General features: G+C 41.1%; 2 protein-coding genes across 3 annotated transcripts in view; both read right to left on the minus strand.

The window, feature by feature from the left end:
- Positions 1-19,152, minus strand: part of shisa9a (shisa family member 9a) — a 736,130-nt gene that overhangs the window by 574,814 nt on the left and 142,164 nt on the right. The window lies entirely within an intron of this gene.
- Positions 1-19,152, minus strand: part of fam20cb (FAM20C golgi associated secretory pathway kinase b) — a 63,329-nt gene that overhangs the window by 5,132 nt on the left and 39,045 nt on the right. For both annotated transcript variants that reach the window (XR_013194476.1, XM_077201133.1), the window contains exons 4-6: positions 11,142-11,234; positions 7,723-7,838; positions 6,489-6,669 (exon numbers count right to left, since the gene is read on the minus strand). Coding sequence is in view for 1 of the 2 variants with exons in the window: in XM_077201133.1 (XP_077057248.1) it covers positions 6,489-6,669; positions 7,723-7,838; positions 11,142-11,234 (390 nt within the window). In the remaining variant the exon portion in view is untranslated. The remainder of the gene's footprint in view (positions 1-6,488; positions 6,670-7,722; positions 7,839-11,141; positions 11,235-19,152) is intronic.

Here is a 19,152-nt window from a genome sequence, read left to right on the forward strand (position 1 = left end):
TTTTATAATGAATATGTCCTACATTTTGTCCTACAATACATCAATTATTTCAGCACTGTTCCAATGAAAGTGCTTCATGTGATGACAGCAAATCTTTCAAGGGATAACTCACCCAAAAATGACTCACACCCTCAAGCCATCCTAGGTGTATATGACTATCTTCTTTCAGATGAACACAATCGGAGATATTTTTAAAAATATCCTGGTTCTTTCAAGCTTTATAATGGGTGTGAATTCAAGATTTTGAAGCCCAAAAAAGCGCATCCATCCATCATAAAAAAATAATCCATATGGCACCCGGGGGTTAATAAAGGCCTTCTGAAGTGAAGCGATGCGTTTGTGTATTATAGCGTGTATAACTTTATTAGCTATAATAACTGGCTTTGAGCAGATGACCGTACGTACGCATACTATGCATGTCGACTTGCGCGATGTTTGACGTATGTAGGATGTAAGAGTGTCGTCAGCTTTGACACCTCTCGCGGTTTAAACAAAAAGGGCTGTGCAACAAACTCAAGCTTTTCTCTTTGTCAAATTTTGGGATTGAAGAGATGAGGCAAGGACTCAATCGCAGAAGAATGAAGGCTTTTATTAAAAATAAAACAAACAAAAACTACCCCAAGGGGGAAAACTTGACTTGACCTGACCTGACCTGACAAAACCACAGGTGGAACACACAAGGATAAACATTCGAAGACAAACCAGCACAGGACTGCAAACACAAGGAGAATAAATAGGGAGTGAACAAGGCAGGTAATGAGGGAGGAAAGGTGGGGCAAATTAATCAATTATCTGGTAACAAGTTGGACACACCAAACATGACTAGAACACAAGCACATGGCCAGTAAAACAAATCACACGCCATGTGCTCACACAAATGAGACATAAACACGCAGCTAATGAGAACACTCATAAGCCACGTGTTCACAGAATATGACAACAGGAAAGCACACTAGTGTAAACCACAAGCTGTGTGCTACACAGCACAAGACAAAACATGACATGAAAGCATGCGGCCAATGTAAACACAAACCGCGTGGTACACAAAATACAACACACGTGGACAGAAGAGCCTTCGGGCCGAGTGAACTCGAACCTCAGCAGAGACTCGCCCCCTTCTTTCCAGAAGTGCACGACGAGCTAACGAAGTCGTGGAAAGTGCCGCATTCAACTCATCTAAAGCCTTCCTTCTCCTCAACGCTCTCGACACTGTGGAGAAAGGGTACGAAGCGATTCCTCCCCTCGAAGAGGGGGTGGCCGCACAGAAGCTTTCAAAAAACCTGCGCAGCGCCACAGACCTGGCTCAGGCGATTGGTAGGTGCATGGCGAACTTGACGGTGCTTGAACGTCATCTTTGGTTGAACTTAACAGAGATGAAGGATGCAGATAGGGCAGCTTTTCTCCACTACCGGTCTGTTCGGCCCAGCAGTCAAAGGTTTTGCGAAACGTTACACAGAGGCTTAGAAAGCATCGCAGGCTATGCGTCACTTCCTCCCTAAACGATCCAGCTCTGCTTCGGGCCGCCACAAGAGGCCGCCGCCTCCTCAGCTAGCAAAGCCAGCGCCACCGGTCTCCCAGCCCCGCCCAGCCGCTGAATTCCGTCACCGCTCTACGAAGCGACAGCAGTTCCCAGAGCGACGGGGACCCCAACCCACGATTGTGTTAGACCCGGAGCCTCGGAAGCCTTCCTAGCCATGGTAACAGGAAGGAAAACAGAGTGTTTGAGTCCCGCCGAGGCCGGACCAACCTCCAAAAACCTTTTCACACATCTCCCAGTCCCCTCTTTAGTTCAGGTGGCTGGGAACCTCAACATTGCAGTAAACGAGTCTGTTTTAAAACATGCACTCCTGCAAACAAACGCCGTATTTACGGTGACCAAAATAAAGCACAAAAAGAGATATTTTCTGTCTGTATAAATGTAGGCTGTGTGCCCACTGTACGCACCCCTGCACATAAGCACTGTCCCCACAATATCAGTTTTCCCTCCGGCTCACGCTGGAGATGTAATAAACTTGAATCGTGGGCCCACTATGAAGTATGCACCCCCGTCCCCTACACATAAATACCGTTCCCACAGTGTCAGTTTTCCCCCCAGCTCACACTGGAAATGTAATGAATGTAGGTTGTGTGCCCACTATGAAGTATGCACCCCTGTACGTAAGCACTGTTCACACAGTATCAGAAACACAAAACAGCTGGGCGGCCGGGTCCCTATCACAAAGCGGCCCGTCCCCATACTTCATTCAAACGTAGCTATGGGGGCCAGGGCCTGAGAAGCCATCCCCGGAATATCAAAATGGGTGTTGAACATAATAAAATGAGGCTACTTGCTACAGTTTGCTCACAGACCCCCGCGCTTTCTAGCTGTGGTCGAGACATCGGTGAGAAGCGACGTATCTCACGTCCTTCACACCGAAATGTCAAAACTGTTAGTGAAAGGGGCTGTAGAGCCAGTCCCCTTATCACTAAGCAAGTCGGGCTTTTACAGTCGATATTTCCTCGTTTCAAAGAGAGATGGTGGCCTCAGGCCCATCTTAGATCTCAGATACCTGAACAAAGCACTTATGACGTGCCCGTTCAGAATGCTGACAACCAAACAAATCCTCGCGCAGATTCGCCCGGGGGATTGGTTTTTCTCAGTGGATCTGAAAGGTGCATACTTTCACATTCAGATAGCACCCCATCACAGGTCATTCATCAGTACACAGTCCTACCATTCGGGTTATCCCTAGCACCTCGTACGTTTACGAAGTGCATGGATGCAGCTCTCATCTCCCTGAGACAATGGGGAGTGCGAGTGTTGAACTACCTCGACGATTGGCTGGTCATAGCCCAATCGAAGGCGCAGTTAATAACTCACAGACTCTGGCTCCACAGCCATCTAGAATGCCTAGGTCTCAGGATCAATTCTTCAAGCGCACTGTCTCCCAGCCAGAGTATATCTTTTCTGGGAACAGTCATAAATTCTATACTAATAAGAGCGCAGCTGACGTCAGAGCGCACTCGCCATCCAGCGTCTAGCGACATTTTTCAGAGCAGGCGCTTGCGCTCCTCTCAAGATATTTCAGAGAATGTTAGGCCTCATGACCTCAGCATCATCAGTACTCCAGTTGGGTCTACCGTATATGCGTCCCCTCCAGCGCTGGTTAAACCCCGTGTACCAGCTCACGCGTGGCGATCTGGCAGCTGACTGGTATCAGTCCGGCGTGAGTATGGGTGTGATTTCGAGGAGGAAAGTGATCTCGACAGATGCTTCCCAACAGAGTATTAGGGGCCCTATACGAGGGCAGGCCCATCTCTGGCCTTTGGTCGAGCCCGGAGAGGTGCCTACACATAAACTGTCTAGAGATGACAGCAGCCCCTCTATCACTAAAAGCTTTCCTCCCATACATAAAAGGTCACCACATCTTGGTCCAGTCGGACAACATATCAGTGGCTTCCTATATAAATCGGCAAGGCAGTCTCAGGTCGAGCAACCTGCACGTGCCAGGCATTCTGAACCAGGGTGTGGATATGCTATCCAGAGACAATGTCCTCCCAGGGGAATGGTCTCTTCACCAGCAAATGGTTCAGATGATATGGAGACAATTTTCTGCAAAGACGGATCAGCTGGCCCAGAACTGGCCACGCCACCCGCTGTACGCATTCCCGCCGGTCACGATGCTACCTCAGGTCATCGAACGGATCAGGGAGAGCAAGTGTGCAGTGCTCTTGGTAGACCCGCTCTGGAAGAACCAGTCATGGTTCTCCGAGTTGAATCAGCCCCATGGCCGATACCGCTGAGGAGAGACCTCCTCACGCAGGCAAACGGGACAATCTGGCATCCCCGTCCCGACCTGTATGGCCCCTCACCGGATAAGGTGGTAAATACCATTAATGAGGGGAGAGTGCCTTCAGCCAGGTGTCTTTATGCTCTAAAATGGTCAGTGTTCTACAGCTGGTGCACAGCGTGGAACCTGGACCCCTACTCATGTGGAGTATCAAGTGTACTTTCCTTTCTACAAGAGCTTTTGGACACGGGTCGCACCCCCTCCACGCTCAAAGTATATGTGGCGGCCATAGCAGCATTTCACGCGGCTGGGCAATCACTGGGAAGAAACGATCTAGTCGTGCGCTTCCTCAAGGGGGCCAGAAGCCCAAACCCGACTTGACCCCCCTCTATACCTATTTGGGAACTTCCCACGGTCCTGGAGGCCATGAAAGGGACCCCTTTCGAGCCACTTCAGTCTGCTGACATGAAGCCGCTTTCACTCAAAACTGCCCTCTTGCTGACACTGGCATCAGTCAAGCGAGTGGGTGATTTGCAAGCACTCTCGGTGAGCGCTTCCTGCCTTGAATTCGGGCCCAACTCCAGAGTCGTCCTTAAAGGGTTAGTTCATCCAAAAATGAAAATTCTGTCAGTATTTACTCACCCTCATGTTGTTACAACCCCGTAAGACCTTTGTTCATCTTCAGAACACGAATTAAGATATTTTTGATGTAATCTGAGAGCTGGATCACTCCTCCATAGGCTTCTTGAGGTATTGAACTTGCCGGCCTCGAAAAGTTATTAAAGACATCGTTAAAATAGTCCAAGTGACTACAGTGGCTCAATCTTAAGTTTATCAAACGACGAGAACTCTTTTTGTGCACAAAAAATAAATAAAAATAACGACTTTATTTCAAATATTCATTTCCTTCTCTCTGTGCCTCGAGTCAGGTTACTAGTTTAACAGTGTAGGCTTCGGTTGTTGTACGTCAAACGCATCACACACATGACCAGCGTCGGCCAATAGTGAGCCTACGTGTGACATAGCTCCATAGACAGTATAAGAAGTGGACAGAGCCATCTCATTGGAACTCAGTTGAGACAGTTGAAGCCCATTTTTAGCGATTTTTTAGCACTTCCGTTCCTGCCGCGCAGACTCAAACCGACTCAAACTAAGCTTGATGACGTGAGCAACCTGTCTGACAGACGTAAATCTTCTAGTAGCTGTGCGTGAAAATTGCCAACGTTAATCACTTCATATGTTTTCACTTGCCACATACCGAATTATTTCCAATTCCCCAAAAACGTTGTTGAAATATTTTGTCCCGTTGCTTTTATGGACTCATTATCTATGGGCTTCTCCCTTGACGGGACGTCCCCCCGGTTGCCTGCGAGCTTCTCCTCCTGTCTATACGGTAATGTCTCTATTGTGCGACAAAAAGTCGCGTGGTTATGACGCAATCGTTTGCCTGTTTTTATCAAAAACGGCTTCTACGGGGTCATAACGTAAGATACAAAGTAATGGAGCCTTTTATACATTGTCGTGTTTATTTAGAAATATATAATGGACAAATGAAGTCTTTGGACGCCTCAGATGTAAAGTTATTCGCTGTCAAAGTGACGCCAAAATGAATGGGAGTCAATGGAATGCTAACTGCAGGTGAAGTTCTGCTACAATGGCGGCTCCAGCGAGGCTTCAACTTCCGGCTGATGGATTACCCCCTTGCATAGCTCTACGCAATTACACTAGTTTAACTGACTAGAGGCCCAAAGAGAAGGAAATGAATAGTTGAAAATAAATCGTTATTTATGTTTGTTTTTGCGCACAAAAAGTTTTCTCGTCGCTTGATAAACTTAAGATTGAGGCACTGTAGTCACTTGGACTATTTTAACGATGTCTTTAATAACTTTTCTAGGCCGGCAAGTTTCAATCCCTGAAGAAGCCTATGGACTAGTATGGAGGAGTGATCCAGCTCTCAGATTTCATCAAAAATATCTTAGATGAACGAAGGTCTTACGGGGTTGGAACAACATGAAGGTGAGTAAATACTATCAGAATTTTCATTTTTGGGTGAACTATCCCTTTAAGCCAAGGCACGGGTATGTTCCTAAAGTGCTCTCGACTCAGAGTGCAGGTTATTTTGCTGTCAGCTCTTCCTTCGTCAGAAGACGAAAGAGACGCAAACCTACTCTGCCCTGTGAGGGCTCTAAGAGTCTATTTGGAGCGTTCTGCCCCCTTCAGGCAGTCAGAACAGCTCTTTTTGTGCTTCGGAGATGCACCAGAGGTTGTGCGGTCACGAAGCATAGACTGTCAACCTGGATAGTTGATATTATCTTGCTGGCTTATGAGTCTAAGAGTCTCTGTTGTCCCATAGGCATCAAAGCTCATTCCCCGAGAGGCATGGCCTTGTCGTGGGCATGGTCGAGTGAAATACCAATTGAAGATATTTGTGCGGCGGCAGGCTGGGTGTCACCGTCCACATTTATGAGGTTTTATAATATGGAAGTTCCCGCTTTGCAAGCGAGGGTTCTTTCTGTATGAATAAAGTGTTAAGCACATTAACACTCGTGCACTTGGCCCTAGGCTATAGTATGGGGCGAAGTTTTTAAGCACACACGGCATTTTGAAAGGTGTTAGGGTTAGTGTGAAAGTGTGAAAGCACCCTAACACTAATATGTATATATATGAGCGTTTCTTAGGTTGTATTTCTCTAAATGAGGTGTGCTGTGTATTCCTTACTCTGCTTTCTTGCGTTTGTGATAGGATCGTCTCCAGGGGTTTCTCCAGGTCCTGCGCTTTGCCAAGGCCAGGTCGGGCAGAAAAGCTGCTAAAGAGCCCTCGATCTGGTCAGGCTTCCCACACAGAGCATGCTCAGTGGAGCAGTAGTACGAACATTCACCGTAGAAACAGATATTATTGGCTGCAGGGATGATAGAGTGTGATAAAAAACAGACAGACAGTTCAATGTATTTATAATGATGATTTTAAAGTCAACATTAAATCCAAATGCATGATCCTGCCATTATTAAGCCCAATTTCCATGAAATTAAATGTTAAAAATTAAAAATAGATATTTAGCTCAGTATTGCTGTTTATTTACTCTGTACTGGTATATTGTTTCATATAGATAAAAAATAGTAATTATCATGCATCCTCCTTAATTTAGTGAAAAAATGTGCCTAGATTACTATGAATTTTATAAAAATTGAATGTGTTGTTTAAGTCTACTTTACAGCACTGGGTCTTTGGTTCTTCAAACTTAAAGAAAAAATCATAAGCAGTTTAAGGGCAAATAAATATTGAGATCAAACAGTTTTTGTGGAATATTTGGTTTCACTTGGAAAACTATCACATTATTGTATTGGTAGTAAATAGCATTTCACATTGACTTTAAATTATGATTTTTGTTTTTAAATTCTGTGGCAGCATAATAAGTCAATCAAAAACTAATGTTGTGATGTTAATATATAACTACAGTTGCGGAAAGATTTTGTTTTATAAAAGAACTTAATTAATACTTTCATTTAACAATGATGCATTTAATGAGAGTAAAGACATTTATAATGTTACAAAAGATTTCTATTCCAAAGGAATAAAAACAGTAATTTTTTAATTGTAATAATAGGCCTATTTCACAATTAAGGTAGTGTACATATTTTAATTTCAGCCTATCAAGGGGATTGTTTGGCATAAATCTGAAGTTGGTGTCAAATGAGTTCTCACTTGACAATTAATTGACCAACAGCGCCATCTACTGATTACCTGCAGTTGTAGAAGTAGTAGAAAATCCCACTTCACACAAAAGAGATCAGAGAGATCAGAAAAAGCATAGTTTGAATTGGTGATAAGAAATTATCTTGCCTCAGTTAGGGCTATTTGGGCAAAAACTATTGATTTTGCTAAGTCCCCTTTAGTCAGTAAATTGTTAATAATGATAGAAGTGATAAGTGAATGACTGCTGGATGTTGAGTACCTGGTGAAATGAAAAAGGTTCTCCACAGTTTTTTGTCACGGGTCACATCTCTGATCTCTTTGGTCATATTCACCAGTCTCCCAGTCACCGGCGGCACTCGACGGAAATCCAGGATCCTAATCATCATTCAAAGGAGACATAAGTTAGTTTTTACATGGATACCACATACAGATTGTTGAAGCTCAATAAAAATGTTGCAGCCCAAAAAGTTATGTATAGATTTGCTTAACCAAATTGAAACACTCAAACCAAATTCATAGAGAATTGTGGGAAGAAACTATGGGAGGTAAAATTGGTAATAACTTTCACCAGTAGAGGGAGCTCAAAGTACACTACATAAAATACACTTCACAGATTGTGAATAATAAATCACTAACTAGCCTGTCAAGGGATGAAACATTTGTTTCCTATCAAAACCCTTTTACTTACTGTATATTTCATATTTCATACAGAGAAAATAATCAATTTTTTGCAAGATTTACTGTATCTTTTGACAGAACTGACCTTGCACAAAGCTGAATTTATTGCTGAATGTAACAAATGTGTTGGCTTTCTTCCTGGTTATTTGTGAGCGTGGTCTGCTCATCCATGTTTTAAAACATATTCACCCTGCGTGCAAGTGTAGACTCTGCTGACAGGGCAACTTGAAAAAAACCCACCCTGAAAACATCTAATGGACGGGGCCTAAGGGATAAAAGCACTTGAAGCTACTAATTGCCCAGTCATGCTGACAGAGATGACAGAGAGAGTTTGTGTGCGGGAGCGTTTTCACTGTCCAATGCATAACTCAGTGGGAACTGTGGGGCAAATGAAAAGTTGTCCTTTCAAAACTCTCTTCTCCCTCAACCCCGTCTTCCTCCCCAAAGCCACGCTACAATAAGCGCTTCCCATCAACTAAAATCAGATAATTAATGGTACATGGTCAGATATAGCCGTGGTGGGCTTGCGAGGACAGAGAGGCCCACTGGGTGATGGCGCTTTAAAATAGAAATAACAACCTGCACTTTTGTCTAACCCAGATATACTTTATTTAGAAAAGCTGGTGTTTTTTTCATGTTCTTGGTTTGCGTTTTCTACCCACACACATGCCTGTGTGTTCTGACTAGATTTTACTCCCGGCCAGATGTGCAGAAGCGAGGCGGACCAGGCCGGTCTGGGCCTGCTGAATGATTATATTGTGCTCAAGACTCATGCTGGGTTCCGTCTGACTCAAGCTTGCACTGCCTGAGAGGAGGATCCAGTGCCGGCTAGAGAACAGCACAGGACAAGACAACACGCCAATCATGTGAGGGACCTTCACATTTTTAATGGTTGGGCCTCCTCTCCCAAGAAACTATAAGTAGACTATAACAAACAGGAAATTACACTCCAAAAATCTTCTTCTTAATGGTTATTTGTTTTCTAGCTAAAATAAGCTTTCTTAAAAATAATTAAATAATAAAGATAAATAATATTCAAACAAAATTATACCGGTAAATATGTGACAAGTAAAATGATGTAAGATAATAAGACTAAATATAAATAGTGAATATTTTAATATTATATTATTATTATTATACTAACATCTTATACTAATCTTAATTTTTATTTCTTATACCTTATTTGAGCAAAAATACAGTAAAACAATAATATTGAGAAATATTATAACAATTTAAAATAACTTTTCTTTGGTATATGATATGTTATATACCAATATAAAATATTTTAAAATATATTATTTAAATTATTAAAATGTATTCCTCTGATGGAAAAGCTTAATTGTCAGCAGTCATTACTTCAGTGTCACATGTTCCTTCAGAAATCTCTTCCGGAATTCTAAAATGCTAACATATACATATACACACACACACACACACACACACACACACACACACACACACACACACACACACACACACACACACACACACACACACACACACACACACACACACACACACACACACTATATATATATATATACACACACACACACACACACACACACACACACACACACACACACACACACACACACACACACACACACACACACACACACACACACACACACACACACACACACACACACACACACACACACACACTATATATATATATATACACACACACACACACACACACACACACACAAACACACACACTATAAAATAATATATATGCATATTTTATATAAACAAAAACTTTAATTGACAGCACTAATACATACAGCATTAAGAATTCTTTAAAAAGTTCAAAAGTAAAATTATAAATCTATTTACTGTCACGTTTGATCAAATCCTGAATCAGAATGTGTGTTTTATTCTGCAGGTGTGCAAAAACACACAAGGAATTAGGTCTGGTTTACAGAAGCTCTAGATACTTACATACAAATATACACAAGAGAATAGAGAGAAAGAATAAAAAAAAGTAAAGTAATATACATTAAAAATAATGTATGTACATCTATATGGAGTAGATGGAATGTACTTAAAAGTTCACTTTAAGTATTGTATATACTTAACATACTGTATAAAATTATATGTATTTACATGATACATTTTCTATTGCCTAACACCTGGTTTGTATAAACATCATAAGGATATTGTTCTAAAAAAAGCTAGACAGTGCATCCTTGCTGAATCCTTGCTTAAAGTACTTATTTTTAAAAAAAAAAAAAATTCTTACTGACCCCAAACTTTTGAACTGTATAATATATTATACTTTTTTTCTCAATTTTATTATGTCCATTGGGTCTCCTCTTCGACAGGCCAGGGACAATGTTTCCAGATGTTCACACCCATCACAATGATGAGGGAAAACCGAGATGAGAATGGAAATAAACTATTATGGGAATAAATCCAGAGTCTCAGATCACAATCGAGGAAAATCTGACTCATATAGCAAACAACCAATAAGCCCGGCTGAAATGAGCTGACAAGGACAGATGTACATGGGTTGTTGCGGCTGACACAAATGAAAGCCTCTCAATCACTAACTGACATTCATCAGAAGGGTAATCACCAATAAGCAGATATTGTTGAATGGAGCTCGATCGGTGATCAGATTCTGACGGATGTGTTTGTGTTCATTCAGAGTGAGTCATTATATTCTCTCTGGATTTGGTGTTTATGAGTGTTTAACTGCAGGTTTCAGACTGCTTACTGCCCCGAGATATGCTCACATACTGTCCTTTCACACATACAAACACAAGTTCAAACGTGCTGAAAACATGCAGGATACCACAAGCGTTATACATTCACACGCACACAAAACATTCTTGTACAAACAAATGCTGCCCCACATGTTCATATACACAAGCAGGCAACATACTTATAAGTAGCATGTGGTGCATGTGTCCATAACCATATATTCAGAGGAAGACAAACATCTGACACACACTCTATTCATGCTACAGGCTGACATTTATGGCGCTTTACCTGTCTAGATGATATGCTGCGATCTCGGCATTGTGCCTCTCGAAATCTGAGAAGTAGAAGAAGTCTGGGGGTGTCTCCTGCTCCCGTGTTTGCCTGAAAGGCAAAGGTTAATCTGCAGTGAGCCCCTTTCATCAACAAAGCCATAATCACAGCCCTAGCCCTTGAAACTAAAGCCACCCTGTCAAGAAAACTTTAAGAGATGCCCCCCATTATTTCTGGATTGATGTCTGGAAGAAAATGTATTTTCTTAATATATTTTTGAAAAAATACCTTATTTAATTTATTACTAAAATAATAATCATAGACAATTAACTTTAATTTTAATCCAAATATGCACTGTCTTCATGCTAATACCTTAAAGCTTGTCTATTAAAGATCACAAAATTGCTTGAAGAACAGTTTTCCTTCCTGTTTTGACTTAGGGTACGTTTACACGACAATGATATGCTTAAAACTGAGAAGTTTTTCCTTTGAGTTTTCCGCGTACAGACGACACCATTGTCAAAACGATTACCATACACACGGATCCACGAAAATGACTAAAACTGTATTCTGCTGCCAGGCTGTTAGATGGCGATGAAACAATATAGATCGAACACGTAATACGCATGTGCATGACGTCATTGCTTCGGAGATTCCGGTTTTAGTTAGTTTACACGGAGACCGTTTTCAAAAACTTGCACTTTAAAACCCGTTTTCAAAAGTTTGCATTTTCAGGCACCCAAGACGTTGTTGTCGTGTAAACGAACGGCCAAAACGCATACTAAGTTTTACGATTTCAGTTGTCAAGTGTAAACAGTCCCTTATTTCCTCTGGAAAGAGTATGTTTGGATGGGACATTTCAAATGGCTTGTCCTTCTTTTTTTAAATAGTAATCAAAGGGCCATGATCTGCAATAGTTGCTGTTGTTAGAATTTGCAGGACGTTTTAGGGGGAGGGACATTTTTGTCTAAGAGAGCATTTCATTGGACAGAAATCTGTGTAGTGCCATTTCCCAGTCAGTTTTCCCATTAATGTTATATTTTTAAAGGCTGTAAGCGTTTAGGAGTATACCAGCATAATGAATGCTTTAAAGCTAACTGACATAGACATAAAGCCACAGAACTTCCATTTTGATTTCATTGAAACATCCAAAATTATGATATTGTACATGAGCAGTTAATAACAGGCCAAACAATAGGAAAACAATAGGATTTAATCAATGCTTGTAGGTCAATGGAGGACATATCAAGTTCCAGGCAAACATTTCTCCACAGACAAGAGCCAGAGAAACTATTTTTAACCCGGGCCGACTTCATACGGTCCTGCTGAAATGTTTTCAGCAGACTCCATTTCAAACATACTTGAGATTTCTCTTTTTGCTGTTCCCTTCTCTTTCTCTCTGAATGCTGTCCGAATGTCAGAACAATTAAATCCAGCTGGGTTTCTCGCCTTTCTTAACAGCCTTAATCATGTAAGGACAGTTCAAAACAATGATTTCTCTGGGAACTGAATCTTGTCACATCCCAACATCTTTGTGGCAAACCGAAGGCAAGGTAGCTGGCGGGAGGAGTGCCAGCTCTGTAATGGAAACAGATCCTTATCTTGGCGGAATCAGGCATTCAGTATCGTCCTCAGCTGGCGGCAGTCATTCAAGGCGCAGCTGTTAGACTGACACGCTCACCGATCGTTAAATAACACAGCATGAGACCTGCCAAACGAGAGTCTCCAACTTCACATTCTTCTGCAGTTCGCTCCACAGAGCCCCGGATAATATCGCTCCACTCGCCAACTGTGAACCTCTTTTCAGGCATGAAGAGAATTAAAATGGATTTGTGTTTCTGCCGGAAGAAACGGGCCTACTTCTGCAACAAACCTAGAAGTGTCCTGGTGATGAACCCATTGGACGCTTGCCCTCAGACGCTCAGATGTTTAATTGGCAGAGAAGTGTGTACGGGTGTTTCTTTTTTGTGAAAAGTAAACTCCCCTAAAGGACTTTTCACTCTCACCATTTTTTTTTCTTCATTTGTCCACTAGCAACGTCTGACAGTCTATTTACGATTCAAAACATATTAAATATTTATTTATACACATGAAATTGTGTAACAAAATTACAACTTGTCTAGAAATGATGCACAATATAAATCTCTTTGAAATACTCTAATTTAGGCGTAAATTGGGAGGAGGGGGGGGCAGTTGTACTTTGTGTAATAAATTACATTTAATACGGTTTATGTTAAAAATCTTCGTCATTTGAAAAATGTAATTTTAAGATTTAAAAAAATAGACACTACTGTAAAAAGTTAGATTTTTTTCAAAGAAATTAACACTGTTATTCAGCATAATGCATCAAACTGATTAAAAGTGAAAGACATTTATAATGTTGCAAAAGATTTCTACTTCAATTAAAAGCTGTTCTTTTGAACTTAATATTCAGCAAAAAATCCCAAAAATTTTTTATCATGGTTTCCACAAAAATAAGCAAAACTGATTTCAGAATTAATAATAATATTAAGAAATTTTTCTCGAGCACCAAATCAGCATATTAGTATGATTTCTGAAGGATCATTTGACACTTAAGGCATAAATAATTTGCATCACAGAAATAAATTACATTTTAAAATATATCAAAATAGAAAACACAATTTAAATGATTATATTTCACAATATTATTGTTTTTACTATTTTTGATCAAATAAATCCAGCCAACTTCTTTCAAAACCATTTCAATCTTACCGACTCAAAAAACAAACAAACAAAGAAAAAAAACATCTTCCAAAACACAAAACAAAGCTGTTTTAATAAAAATTATAATTGGACATAAAAGTCTCTGAAGGAAACACCTGTTCACTTGTGTGGCAGTGTACCACAATTCCACTTGCTTTAGCTCATAATTTCAGTACTCAGGGAACCGCATCAGCCTGTTTTCACAGGTATTATGATAGCTCACTGTCTAATGCACTGTAAAGTAATATTAAGTCTCTAAGCACTTATTGAGCACCACTGTGCCCAAGGTCTTGACCCAGCCGAGGCCTCCGCTGCGGTGACAGCACTTAGCATCTGCACACATCTGCCTCTATTCTGTATATCTTTTCATCAAATAGGATCCCATCAAGGTACAATTAGTGATTAACATCAACTCCATAACACAAATGGTCCCAACAGGAAAAAAAAATAAAAAAATAATACACAGGCTTCTTAAAAGCTCATAGACCGCAGCTGAAGGCAAAACCCTCTGAGGAGTGTTCTGTGGGTGGAGAACTCGAAACTCCCTCCACTCACGCTGGCACTCCAGACAACCTTGTTAAGCTGGAGCTTGAGAGCTCTCATTTATTCCCGTAAAACCCTAGAGAGACATGAGGAAAACAACATTCGACTGGCTGCTGGACCAGAAAATTATAACAAAAGAAACCAGACACAGGCCAGCCTGTCAAAGGGTCAAAACAATCCCTCCGAAGAATTCTGAAAAGCTAATTTTCCTACATTCGACATCAACGACATCTCGGAGAGAGAAAAAAATCTCTTTAAAGACAACATATAGAAATTTAAAGTCAACTACATAAAAATATAGAACATAGCATTTAGAGTAACAACAGTTTATGAGGCACTGAATATAAAAACTAAAGGAAAAACAGGTGCAATCTGTGTGTGTGTGTGTTGGGGTTTGGTATATAGATTGAAAGCTCAAGTTGATTTTTTTCCTCTATTTTCTTCAAATAAGCGATCGGTGGATGTGGTTCACCATAAAAGACGCCATGGGAATGGTCACCACTCTTAAAGTACACTTAAATGAGCCTCAAGATTGGCCTCTGGGATATTAAAACCAACTCAGCTGAGAGCAGAATGTCTCTAGTGATCAAAATACGCTGAGAGAGCGCTCTCCATGACCCTGTACTTCAAGGTAAACACACTGTTTACTCCTGCCAAGCCAATAGATTATTGAATCATGCACAGAGGCTCACAAAGACACTAGTATAAATGCTAGTCGCCAACTTATATAATGGCAATATAAACAGCAATATTGAGACAGCAACATAGTGTCGGCCCCATCTGGTACATGTGGATTCAACGCGTACCAGATGTGGGCCGAATTTGGGCCGACACTAAATGTTTTAGGGATGCATTAGGGATGCACTAAATTACACAAAATTTGGAGGATTCTGATAAGCCAATAATTATTTTTATGTTATGGCCAATAACCATAAATGGCTGATATTGAAATTCAATACTATTTTGTGTAAATAAATTTCAAATAAAACAATAAAAAGAAATGAATGCTACAAGTGAACTAAGGCATCACAACATTATAATGTATATTAAAAATGGATATTCATTTTGAGATTTGCTGACTTGAACATTTAATTAGCTCGCAATTACATATCCATGTCTGCCTATATATTGTAAGATTTTAAAAAACTCGAACACTGGCTATTAGCGATACTGCACTTATATATTGTGCATCTATAATTATTATTATTCATTAAACTAATTAACAGTTAATTAACTTAATTGTTGCCTGTTTGAGGATGCCAATCAAACTATATAGAAATATAGAACATATAGAATTTAGAATTTATAATCATTGTACAACAGTTTCTAATGGATTTCATTCAATTAACATCCCATGTTTTGGAGCTTATACTAAACAGATGCTAGGAACTTTTGCTAATTAGTCCAAATTCGGCATGAAATAGCCAAATATCAGCCGATCAATCGCCCTGGCTGAGATATAGCCCTATATCGGTCTCTCACTGTACACATATGGTTTCAAGGCCATGGCTACATGTAAAAGCTGGCATTGCAAACAATAAAACAGTAGCAGATGAGAAAATTCCTGATGGACAAAGTGCAAAAGGTACAGACAACCACAACAACAACAAAAAAAACCTGATCTGTTAAGAAAACACACAGGAGCAAACAAATTAATCAATCAGGACACGGTATCTAGGACACTATATTCTGCCAAATCCCTTAGTTGGCTTTACACTGGACAAACACAAAAAAGCTCACACAACATCCATGAAAGCAAATTCATCTTACAAAGCCTGATGGCTGCAGCACTTGTAAAAGCTTATCCCAGCATTCTTAGGTCACATCCCAAGCTGTTTTCCACAAGAGCCACCCTGTAACTTTTTGACTGTGAATGATGATCAAACGAAGCATTGTTTAAACTGCAGAAGAATGCAGAAACGACCTTTGGAGCAAATGTCATGGCGTTGGGAGCAAATATTAGAGAAGGAGGCACCAGGACGGGAATAAAGCTGTATTCTGTGGCTTGTTTTGATAACAGGTAACAGGTAATGTCAAGAGGCGGCTCACATTATAAACTTCAGCAATCGCAGTTTCTCACAGCACTGCATAATAACATTAGAGTTTAAAAAAGAAAAGTGAAGAAACGCTGGTATATATTTAGCCAGGCCTCTTTTCTACCTGTTTCTACTTGTTCTGCACCAGTGACAAGCATCATTGTTTTAAGAAACTTGTCAAAGCAAACGGCGGTGTAATTTTTCTTTGTTTGAAAATGTAAGTGGTTGATGTTTTTCCATCTCTGAAGGCTGACCTCTCCTGAGTTAAGGCCAAACCATTCCTCCTCTCTGGCTTAGAAGTGCTACTGGCAGGTCAGTGGGGATGTCTGGTATTTAGTGTTGCGTCTGACAGTGGCGGTCGAGTTGTTGATGAGCGTGAGAGAAGAGACTGACGTCGACCTTGAGCCTGCTTTATGTGAGGGGATATTCAGACCTGCAGTAAAAATTCCACAGGGAAATGCTTTTCTCTCTGTCTCTGGATGCAGCTTTTTTATTTTAAAGCTCTGACAGTTTTATTGAGGTACATTTCTATATTTGCTTAGGCACAAGGCCAGTATATATTTTTTGGAATATAGGCTTTATGAATTTATTGTGCTTAATTGTGAGCGTTAAGGGGCCAGTTCACCCAAAAATTTAAGTTTTGTCATCATTTGCTCACCAATATATCACTCCCACACGTATTTTTTGTTTGTTTGGTGAGACTCGTGTTTTGGAATTAATGAGATTGCAAAAATAATGGATGAGGTTTCAGGGAGTGTTTGTGAAAGCAGTCATTATTTTTTACAATCTACAGTATCCATCAACGCCAGTAGGATTAGGCAAAATTCAGAAAAACTGAAGATCTAAAAATAAAAAAAAATAAAAAAAATAAACACCTGTGAACATGCTGATATCAAGAGAAACTATAGGGCTGCACGATTTTGGGAATACATTTTAGATTTTTCTGGTTAAAATTATGAAATTTACAATATATATATATATATATATATATATATATATATATATATATATATATATATATGAACACCAAGTTTGGAGTGCCTTGTAGGCATATATGTGTAGGGCTGCATAAAACAATAACAATAGCCTAGATAGCAGGCAGCCTATAAATCGTTAAAAAGGAACACTTCAGTAACACTACACTAGACAAAAATATATGGATTATCATATGTTACTTCAAACATTTCTATTCATTATGAAATGAGATTGGAGTAAAAATATGAAGTCTAATGTTTGGTGTGTTTTGCTTTTCAAATGCACTGACTCAAACTCAGCGCGTGCAGAGAATGTTTACTGAAGCGATCAAGCCGCTCCAAACTATGAAACATTATTGTTACATTCTCAAAATCCATAGAATGTCTCAGGTTACGTCTGTAACCCTTGTTCCCTGAGAAGGGAACGATACACTGCGTTGTTAGAAACGACTCTTTGGGGACGCTCCCTGAAGTATGAATGAAACTATTCCAATCCTGATTGGTGTTGCATCATGACGTAACATGTGACGGCATAACCGGAAGTATAAAATGATGCCGGCCCACACATGCGTTAGCCTCGTGATGAAACAAGCCTCTCCCAGGCATGAAGGGGCGTGGGAGGCGACACAGTGTCTCGTTCCCTTCTCATGGAACAAGGGTTACAGACGTAACCCAAGACGTTCCCTTTCGAGGGAACTCGAACTGAACGAATGCCCACTATGCCACGTACCAAATATGCCTGCCCTAGTGTGAAACTGTCTCAGGCACAGGCTATAAAACCTGATAAAGGTGTGTGGGGTAGCCCAACCGGCTGCCTCACAGATCTCCTGGAGGGGCACTCCTGAGTAGAGGGCCCTAGAGGACGCCATGCCCCTAGTGGAATGAGCCCTCATGGCAAAGGTGAAGGCAGATTGCGCACCTGGTAGACCAAGGCAATAGCTTGTACAATCCAACTGCTAATTGTTTGTTTGGATGCAGGGAGCCCCTTCTTAGGTGACCCAAAACACACCACAGTTGGTCCGACCTCCTCCAAGAAGAGGACAGGACAGAGCACATGGTGCCTCTCTTCTTCTGCCGACACATGTTGTGGAGGATGAAATACTTGCAGGACAGTAGACCGTGCCATACTGGAAGGCATCTTGGGCACATAGCCAGGTCTCGGATGCAAGATGGCTTTGACTCCTCCCGGGGCAAACTCCAAACAAGCTGGCGATATTGCCAGGGCCTGGAGTTCTCCCACCCTCTTAAGCGAGGTAATGGCTAGGAGAAAAGTCATTTTAAGCGTCAGGTCCTCAGCTGATGCCGACTGAAGTGGTTCGAAGGGGGGCAGGGATAACCCTTCAATAATCACCGCCAGGTCCCAGAAAGAACTCTGGACCTGGTCGTCTGTCACATCCTCCATGTACCACAAAGAAAACGTATGACCAGCTGGTGCCTCCCCAGAGGCCCATCACTTAGTAGCGCATGGAAAGCTGCAATAGCAGCCTCGTACACCTTGGACAGGGAGAGACCAGCAGAGAAGCGATCCTGAAGGAACTCCAGAACTGAAGCCAATGGGCAGTTAGCAGAGCGATCAGGGGAAATGCGTACAAACCTTTCGGCCACACCTGTACCATGGCATCCAAACCCAATGGGGCTGGATGTGTGAGAGAAAACCACAGTGGACAGTGGGACGTCTCTCGAGACGCGAAAAGATCCACTTCCACTGGGCCGAATCTCTCCCATATCGACTTCACTACATCTGGGTGAAGT

Source organism: Siphateles boraxobius, unplaced genomic scaffold (assembly GCF_051911475.1).
Source record: "Siphateles boraxobius isolate OS27281-9 unplaced genomic scaffold, OSU_SipBor_1 46, whole genome shotgun sequence".
NCBI lineage: Eukaryota > Metazoa > Chordata > Actinopteri > Cypriniformes > Leuciscidae > Siphateles > Siphateles boraxobius.